A 10,247-nucleotide genomic window follows, 5' to 3' on the forward strand; every position below is an offset into this window, starting at 1 on the left:
TATAACTTTATTAGTTTATTAGATATAAACATTAAAAGTTTCTAATTTTTGAGTTAATATTTATGTATGATACACAAGAGATTACAAATACAGGCAGCTAATTGATTTTTTATGATATCGATATTAGATGGTACACAGCATTGTTATTATAAATGGTAGTAGGCACATTGTTGTGAATTTATAAATACACTAACTGATAATACAGAAAGGATATTCATTGATAGTCATAATTAATAATAAACAACTCTTGACTACGACAGCAATGTCATAAAAAAACAATAAGCTATCTAGTTGAGCTACGCAATGCATTATATTTGCAATTGGAGACTCTAGAACTCATTGTGTAAGAGGATGATCATAATAAGTATGACCCAATAAATTCAACACTTAATTTAAAAAAAAAATACACGATTAAACATGTATTACTACTTATTACTCAATAATATACTTTATAACATTTATTTTATTCAGATTTCATTAAAAATTTTCATTTTTATAAACTTTTGTAAAATATTATTGAAAGTTACATAATTAATCGAGATATTCTATAATAAATGTTTATACTTGCTATGTATGGAACTAATTTTACTAAATCTAATAACATATCTCTTTAAATCTTACTACGTATATACTTTAAAAACACACTGTGCTATTTTAATGAAACATGTGAAACATTTATACTTTCAATGTCCTTTTTAAGTTTGCGTTTATCAAAGTATAATCTTATTAAAAAAAAATATATAATTTCAAAAAAACTTATTAAACTGCATCCTAAAAATAATCCGAGTAGTCCTCCAATATTACCTAAAATTGAGTACAAAAAATATGTAACAAGTAATTTATTATGTTTATATAATCTTACCGAGCAACTCATTAAATGGTAGTAAAGCATTTCTTCGAGCAACTGGAATCAAATTGTATTTATAGTATAAATTAGCAATACCTACATTTGGAAAACTAGGAACAGAAAATTATTACAATTTAAAATAATCATAAAATAAAAGTATTGAAAATAATTTTTTTTTTTTTTGCTGTTGTTAAGATCGTTATATAAATATTTATTTAAATACTATAAAAAACTTTAACATTTATATGCTTACTGTTCACCATTTGAAAAACTTGTACTCCAATTTCTATATAATTTCACTACATCATAATCATAATTATACCCAGAACAATCCGGTAAACATCCACAATCTTTATCACTGGAATTTAGTACTCTTAAATCTTCTGGAAATTTTGAAAAATCTATGATATTATGACATTTTATACAAGTAATGAATAGTAATTATCTATTTTATGTTTGAATAATATATACTTGCCACTATTGAAAGATGATTTATAGCATCGATAATTCTGACTGCCACATATAGGGACTTCAGAATCTCCTAAACAAATTATTAATACACTTTTAATATTTTTGAATTAAAGTTCTTTGGCTATTAAATGAATTATTATAAACTAAAGCAGAAGCATTAAATATTATTATAGATTAACAATTTTTTTTATTTTATTTTGACTCATACTTAATTTCTTCTACTGTCTACAGAATGGTCGATTGAGAAAATAAGGGAGCATCAACTAACTTTTTTTTACATATTCCATTATTTTTTTTAGTTTGTTCAAAATAATACAACACCCTTGATATTTATTTTTGGTACATAAAACTTATCTTATATATTGATGTTTGTCTATTATAAAATTTATAATAGAAAAACACAACTATTAAATAAATTATAATTTCGTATTGATATATTGACTAAATTTCTTGAAATTAATAGAAAATATTATAGTAGTATACATTTAATAGAGTTTTTTAAGTATCTTTTGTATTTTCTTTAAATTTATAAAAATAATATTGATTAATATATCTTATTAACATATATTCTTAAACATGAGGTTTGTTCGTCAAATGCAATAATGAAGTAAAACAGAAATGGAAGACGTCCCTCCACTTATTTTGAGACACATCAAACACTATAAACACACAAAAATAATTTAATCAACTTTCTTGGCTGGTAAAATGCAGCACATCCACATTTTCGGAATGTTAAATTAGCTTGACATTCAGATATACAATTACGAAAGGTATACAATTTAAAAAACTTCAGTCTTTTCTCGTTCTCATAAAAACAATGCCGCATTTCAGGAGACCATTTAGCAAGTGACTGCGATGTAGGTCTGTGGAGGACAGAAAGTGATATTGATAGTCCATGATTACTAGCTAAATACGCAGATGGATGATATCCTGACGGTGTATCGGAAGGATTGTGTAAAATTAACTTAAAAATAAAGAAAATTTTTATGAACCATTAAATAAAACTTATTGATAAATAAACCCAGACTAACCACAACACCAGACATAGTATGAGGACAATAATTGTCACCTTCAATATTTCTCAAATTGAAAACCAATCTTACTGCATCGTTGTTAGTATCCCCTGTAACTCTCCAAGGAGTATCGAACGGTATTGCATTTTTACTGAAGCCTTTATCAGGTGACCAGGAAGTTTCTTTTTTCTTTGTAATAATGTCAGCTAAAGTGTGGTTTGGAAACGATAATCTAAAAATATAAAATTATAATTATAATTATAAAATTTGTATGATTAAATAATTACTAAAATAAATAATTAAAAATTACGTTTCATAATATTTAGAATGAAATAGCAACTGAAATGGCATCATATTAAGCGAGTAACAAAGACCATATTGTGTAAAAATTGGTTGAAAATATTGACAGCTGGATTGTATTTCATCGTCTAGCCAGTACATAGTAATTATTCGCTGACCACATGTCACAGCAAATTTCTTAAAAATAAAATAAAAATCTGTATAATAAATTATTCCATAGTTTTAAAGTAAAGTATAACATTTAATCATAAATTTATTATAACTAGATTCAAATTTAGTAAATAAAAGAAAGTTTAGTAAATACTCATGTAAGTTGAGAGCTTTTATTAAAGTGGAAAAATAAAAGTCTTATAAATTTTTGTTATAAATATAACTTTTCTTTAATTTATATTTTGAGAAGTGGTTACAAGCGCAGAGAAGTAAAAATGGTCTGTCATAGAATCAACTATCATAATTAAATTATAATTTTTTTAGTTATCTGTATTATTATTGCGTATAAAAATATGCGTATGCGTAGTTAAATAATCTATCTAATATTTATCAATCATTTTGTTCAAATTGTGTAATGCAAAATTTTACTTGTAAGCGTAAAGGAAAAATATTAAATAATAATACACGGAAGTCAATAAATTATTCCATTCACAAATAATTTTAGAGTACCTATAGTATTTTTATAAAAAGAGTTTTAAAAAAATTCTATTAATGGTTTCTCACTTGTATAATTTTTTTCCAAATTTGTGGTTTAATAGATTTTAATGATACATTTTTATTGACACTATAATAGTCGTTACATACCGTGTTTATTGAATCTTTAAACTCACTGAAAATTGATTTTCAAATTTATGCTTTTTATAAAATAAGGAAAAATATATATATATACCTCTTAGAAACTTCATCCATAAAAAGATTGTAATCAAAATGTTGAAGCTGAACATCACTACAAAATGTAATAGCTGGAAACGGAATGTTCCATACATTATAATTGAGATCTAACGTCAAAACCATAGTGTTGCTTTTCCAATTATTAAATAATACGATTATTTCTGCTCCACAGAAATACAATACCAAAGACATGATACTCAACCAAAGAATTCTAATAACACAATTACATTTTTATTATAAACCGGAAAAGTTATTAATTTTTATTATATTGGATAACTAATTTAAATATTGTTATTAATTTAAAGAAATTGCATTAATCATGCCAATTAGAGATCAACAATACTAACACATCTTAGTACTTGAAAATATTTTGATATATTTAAACGAGTCAGTATTTCCGGAACATTTTGAAAAGTTCAGCTGAAAAAGTTAAATTTTTGTGGAAAAGTTGCCCCCTGTCAGCAGGTAAAGGGCCAGACCTCACAAAAAATATACCAATGATAGTTAAATATCTAAGGTATCTAAGAAAAAAAGTTATGTTGATTTGTTCATGTTTAAAAACTTATGGCAGTTTTAAAAAAAAATAATATCCAAAACTATCAATTTTTAAAATTTGGGAACTTTCCCCATTTACAGGGAAATAAGGACATTTTTTCTATTTTTAATGGTAATGTCTTTAAATAAGTACAATTTAAGGTCTTGTAGCGTATCGTTGAAATAAATCAGATTAGTGAAAGCTGAGAAAAAGTAATGACAGATACAAAAAAATAATAATAAACACATCACGGTAAAATTAATATCTTCTCAACTTAGCATCAAAGCTAAAAAAATTATTATTTACTTATATTTTCAGTCACTATATAGTATATATACTATATAGTATTTCAATAATTAAGTTTTTTTGTAAGTAAAAACATTGTCACACAATTTGGAGACCATGAAAATAAATGTTTTTTTTTAAAAGATAATAATTTTAATGATTGTTTTAATTTTAGGTGAATTATCCCATTCCGCTTAAGTTCTTGATTTTCCTAAATTTATTTCCTGAGAATTAATGAAATAAGTAATGTTGCATCCAAGTATATTTTAGGGGAGTTGGAGTCCCTCTAGTATTTTAATAGCTCTTTGATGATTTTAGGATGACAATGATAAAATAATTTTTTTGTTTACTCATCAACAAATTTTTTTTGTAGTAATTTTATATTAGGACACATACATTTTTTTAGTTATACTAATAATGAGAATTTAAAAAAATTGCTATCAACTATAAAGCAAAATCCTACAGACAAATCAGTTTCACTTCTTTTATTTCTTAATAATATAGAGAAAATTATTAACAGATACTTAAAAGAGGGCCCTCTACATAAGAACCAACATGCAGATCAAACAGGGAAATTTATTGACAGGGTTCTATATAATTTAACCATCGAAGTCGAGAAAGCTATAGAAGATATAATGTTTAAATTATTTTCATTCTCTGAGTAATTGAGTAGGTTAGGATAAAAAAATCACTCTATATGTATACTACTGCACTTTTTAGGGGCTTTTGAAAATACACTCTTTTAATGTTATGTGTTAATCTATACAACAGTATGGAATAGAACCACTTATTGTCAAATGGATAAAAACAATGCTTAAAGAACGATCCATTTAAGACAGTTCAATAAAACAAAAGTAATTAAGAGTGTTAAACAGGGATTCCTACAAAAAGAGGTATATTCCGTAGAACATCATAAGTTACTAAAAGAGATAAACCAGAAATTTTAGAAATACTTCTAAAATTGTATCAAATTATCAAATTTGAGATCTTAACATAAAGAGAACAGAATATAAACCACCTGACAAGAAAAGTAGGGTTTATAAGCTATACATACATTTCCACAAAATATGAATAGGTGGATGCAAGTTAAAGCAGATTTAAGTAAAATATTTTTAAAAATTTATCGTCGAAATTTACAGATTTCAAAAATAGTATTTTCTTTTATGGATTTTCACTTTTACGGAGAACGAGAGAAATTGTTTAATTTTTTATTGTAGTTTTTTTTAAATAGATACGATTTATAGTTATTTGACGTATAGCTGAAAAAAATTGGTCCTCTGAAAACTAAGCAAAAGTGGTAAGAGATAAAAAAAAAACCATCATAGAAATTAATACATTCTCTGCTTTGTATCAAAAATAAAAATATTTCAACAAATTTGGAATACTTTTGAAAAGTGTTTGTATTTGTATTTAAATAATTTTCTCTAAAATATGTATTAGATATATATTTCAAAATAATTCTTTTTTAATAACTGTTACCTTAACATTATTTTTATTGTAGAGCTAAAACTATATGATAATATAAACCAATAAAGTTTAATTAATTTTTTTTGTGTGCTTATTACTCAATACTAACCTCTCAAAGAATGGTCTTTTAGATTCTCCTAAATAAACTATGCCGTGTAAAGTGGTGATTAATGAAAATTCGCGTAAATAATCGGCGATACTTGTTGATTTTTGAATAGGTTTACTTTTAATCCTCAAATTATTTAATTGTCTTCGGAGTATTTTATTTTTGCGTACTTCAAACATTTTCCTTTATTTTAAAAGTATACACTGCTGCGTATAACTATTTCTTAAGTTAATTCAACTATTAATGTTCGACATTTTGATTGCAGTCAATGTCATTTAGAGAAACAGGAATTATTTATTGCAAATACAACTTGAAATACTTTTATAATGAGTAGTGACAAATAACTTCAAGCATAGTTATTTTTTAATGGTTATTCAAATTCTTTAAGTGTAGTTCTATTTTATTATTAATATGGAAAACATCATATATCGTATATACAATATTTTGCAGAAAATTAAAAGTTTTTGTTGATAATTTTTTTCTCTAAATTCGTTCAGAAATAACCCATGTAATGTTTGAAGCGTCTTTGTAAAATTCATTATGGATAAAATAAAAAAACATTTTTTTAATACGCAATAAACGCTAATTTTTTCAATGATTCTTCTTCTATCTACACATAACTAACGAATCGAGATTTTTAGACTTTCTCTTTCAATTTCCATAAAGTATTGAAATATGTCTAAACTTACAAATACAATTTTAAGAAGGTTAAATAATTTTTAGTGGTTAGTCAGTCTACATAAATTGTACAATAATCTATAAATAAAAACAACATTCTATATTCACTCATATACAACCATTTTCTTGAATTTTCATATTTTTTATGTGTTGCATATAGATTGAGTTGTAAACATATGATAACAACAATAACTTTTGATTCAAAATTTTTTTTGCATTTTTTATTTTTAGGCTACGTTAAAAACATATTTTTTATTATTTGTCCTAATAAGAAAAAAGTTACTAAAACGAAAATAATTACAAAATTAAATAATTTTTTTTTTGTTGCTGAGGGGTAGTAAAAAATTTTATGATATGATATGGCACTATAAAAAAAAACAGTTAAATCCTTTATTTTTGAAAGTTTTAAAACGGTTCCGGTACTGAATTTTCTAAAAACAAAAATTTATATTCCACATTAGGTTATAAAAATTAAAAAGGTTCTGATTCAATAACCAGTATTTTTGAGGTACTTCTCCAGTCCCTATGTATACAGAGAGATTTATTTATTATTCACTACTTAATCCAAATATATATACAATATTGAAAATTTTACTTATGATTTATTTTAGTTCCATATTATCACAATTTATCAATGATGTAGTATTTTTATGTCATTCCTTATACATTTTAAGGGTGTCAACTTAATTTTTTCTAATATCAACATACATATATATTTAACTAGTTTAGAAATAGAAAATCATCTAAATAAGAAAATATCGTTAGCAACTATTGAACTATTTCGGAAGTTATTAACAATTTAAAAATTCTCATTAAAACAGTTATTTTTCTATTTATTAAGTGGCAAAGGATAAAATATCATATAATTTACGTTTATTATGTATATTTCCATTTGAAAAAATAAATTCGACAACCTTATATGGTATAAGGAATTATTCTAAAAGATACTTCATGATAAATTATAAAAAAACGTTTACTTAAATTTTTTGATTCATTAAGTGGTTATAAATGAATTACTCTTTATATGAAAAAATATGTTTTTATGACCTCTGTTGAAAAAAAATAATCACATTTACAAATTTTTCTGGTGGTGTTATATGGAAAGAATAAATAATCATTCGATTTAATCACGCGATGTATAGTAAAACATGCTTAATATAAATTTACAGAAAGAAATGATATGCATTTAACATAGCGTTTTATTTCTCTGATAAAGTAATTAAATATCTATTAATCAGTGAAATAAACTAATGAGTTAAAGTGTAAATTCATCTGTATTGATTTGTTAAATATCTCATTATAATTGAAACACTGATAATATCGACAAAGAAGTAAGGACAGTCAGTGAATTCATTAATAAATTTCATTAATCAATCTCCTGTGAAACAATCGGACGTAACGATTGTGATTCGGTGTACGTTCTATTTTTCAAAATGTTTTTTAAAGTTTTTTTTTTATTTTCCGTATATATTTTAGTGATCAGAGCCGAATTGTCGAGTTTAACAGGGTTCAAAACCATACCAAAACCGTTATATGATTGGCCCAACATAGAAAATCAAAATCAAAACTCTGTCCCTGTAAGTAACACACGTCTATTAATGTATAATTTTTAGATAAATATATTTGAGTAAACATTTGTAGAAAGTTTAAGCTTTTTCAAACTAACATAAATATTTTTTTAATTATTCAACCTTCTAACAATATAGTATGCTAACGGGTAATATCATCTTTATCGTCAGCTAAACTTTAATTTACTAAATAAGTTTTTATGTATAAATTTAAACTTTTCTAGAGGGTTACTGTTTCTATATACTATGAAAGTCTGTGTCCAGATTGTATTAACTTCTTTACAAATCAATTGAAACCAAATTTGGAGAAATTTTACAAGTACTTAAATTTAGATTTTGTGCCCTACGGAAACTGTAATGTAAGTAAATAAAGTTGGATGATTAATTAAGTTAATTTTTTATTTTATTACACATTACTTTTTTATTGATTATATTAACAAAATAAATAGCTTCAGTAATTTACTTTAATTTAAAATCATATTTAGAGTAGGGGAAAAAGGCATAAATCATAAGTGAAATGCTAAGTGAAACGTATTGTTTTGAAAATTTATTTTTAGGGAAAAACATTTTTTATGTTTTATTGAAATACTACTAAACCACGGTTACGTTTTTCTAAACCTATTAAATAAGTCGAAATAATTCAATTAATAAATTCAATAAAATTAAAAATCATTTAAATAATGAAAATTTAAAAAAGTAAATAGCCTGAAAAATAATACAAATTTGATCATTTTATTAAAAAAATGAATAAAAATTGGAAATAATCAGTACAATAATCAATAAAATTCAAAATAAATGTAATACATTTTTTACTTGATTTTTGAATTGTTATAGCAAACCCAATCAGAAGGAAAATGGAATTTTACCTGCCAACACGGCCCTTTGGAATGTTCTGATAATAAATGGCAAGCTTGCGCTATTAACGTATTACCATCTAAACCTAAATGTTTAGCACAGTATCTCACATGTTATATGACTTCTGTAAAAAAAACACATTCTGCTTACCTAGTAAGTTATTATATTATTAGTCAATGAATAAATATGCAATGAACACATTCTTTCAATAGAAATAATTCTTTTGCTTGCCGCCAAATCACACAATTAATTTTAATAATAAATTATCAAAGTTCATAAAATTTTGATTTTTTTGTCTATTAAATTCAATACTAATAATTTTTTTTTAATTATTACTTTTAATTTATTTATTTTTCAGTGTGCAAAAAAATTAGGATTATTACAGTCGTATAAAAAAATAAAAGATTGTGTTCAAAACGATGATTTTAGCAGTGAACTTCTTGCCCATTATGGAAACAGAACACGTTCTCTTATCCCAAGATTATCTTGGGTGCCTTTAATTACATTTAATGGAGTAAGTACTGATACCAAATATGTTTTTTAAAGTTTATACTTTTAATTTGTAGTTTTATTTATCAAAAGCCAATCAATTATTATTAACTAAATTTTCTTTCAGGTTTTTAATAAAATCGATCAATATAATGCAGAACACAATTTTCCCAAAGCTATTTGTAATTATTTAATCCCTAAACCTGCCAAAATTTGTTAGAAATATCCGAATATATTCCAAACTAGATAATTTTATAATCCGTCCATCATTCCATCGATTTTACATTATTTTTAAACAGCACACCTTGCCATGTACATACATTTATGTTTTATAAGTATATTCATTTATTGATTTATGTTTATTATTTATTTATTGTTTAAGTTCTTTTTATGAAAAAACTCTAATTGCTATGTAATAAAAAACTATTTTTAATGACGTAAAAATGTCATGAATAAATTTTTATGAAGTATTTGGTCAACACTTGAACATAGTTATTTTTTAAGTCAAAAAGTAAATTTATTTACTTAACTTATAAAAGTAAAAAAAAATTATTATTTTTTTAATTTAAAAGGCTTTATTGGTATTCAAAACTGTTTTGTTTACGCGTAGACTTGATGATAAACTTTAAGAAACCAAACATTGTTCAAATTAAAATAACAGACATTTCACAATGAAACTAAACTTTTATCGATAATCATGGATTGATAGGACAAACATATTGTTATTTCCAATGTATATAGAATTAAAATT

At 24.1% G+C, this 10,247-nt stretch overlaps 2 protein-coding genes across 6 annotated transcripts in view; one reads left to right on the forward strand and one right to left on the reverse strand.

Moving 5' to 3' along the window:
* The window catches only part of LOC126902921 (gamma-interferon-inducible lysosomal thiol reductase-like), a 12,352-nt gene extending 2,412 nt beyond the window's left edge, over positions 1-9,940 (forward strand). Inside the window, exons 1-6 of one of the 3 annotated variants that reach the window (XM_050680661.1) lie at positions 7,897-7,915; positions 8,061-8,161; positions 8,377-8,511; positions 8,987-9,160; positions 9,366-9,521; positions 9,624-9,940. In XM_050680661.1, coding sequence (XP_050536618.1) covers position 7,915; positions 8,061-8,161; positions 8,377-8,511; positions 8,987-9,160; positions 9,366-9,521; positions 9,624-9,716 — 660 coding nt within the window. In that variant the 5' untranslated portion in view covers positions 7,897-7,914 and the 3' untranslated portion in view covers positions 9,717-9,940. The other 2 variants (XM_050680668.1, XM_050680652.1) reach the window with 2 other exon arrangements.
* On the reverse strand, positions 529-6,241 carry LOC126902906 (pickpocket protein 28-like). 3 transcript variants are annotated; one of them, XM_050680631.1, is made up of 10 exons: positions 5,910-6,241; positions 3,512-3,724; positions 3,346-3,451; positions 2,642-2,808; positions 2,350-2,563; positions 2,010-2,282; positions 1,323-1,386; positions 1,108-1,230; positions 863-904; positions 529-804 (listed from the first exon to the last, which is right to left on the reverse strand). In XM_050680631.1, exons 1-10 carry the CDS (start codon positions 6,083-6,085, stop codon positions 650-652), a joined length of 1,533 nt encoding a protein of 510 aa, XP_050536588.1. In that variant the 5' UTR covers positions 6,086-6,241; the 3' UTR covers positions 529-649. The 3 variants fall into 3 exon arrangements, with proteins under 3 accessions (XP_050536588.1, XP_050536580.1, XP_050536596.1); XM_050680623.1 differs by having other exon boundaries at positions 863-957; positions 1,101-1,230; positions 5,910-6,238; XM_050680639.1 differs by having other exon boundaries at positions 688-804; positions 1,101-1,230.
* Positions 9,941-10,247: the final 307 nt, after the last annotated feature.

This window comes from Daktulosphaira vitifoliae, unplaced genomic scaffold (genome assembly GCF_025091365.1).
Source record: "Daktulosphaira vitifoliae isolate Bord-2020 unplaced genomic scaffold, ASM2509136v1 Scaffold_1, whole genome shotgun sequence".
In the NCBI taxonomy this organism is placed as follows: Eukaryota; Metazoa; Arthropoda; class Insecta; order Hemiptera; family Phylloxeridae; genus Daktulosphaira; species Daktulosphaira vitifoliae.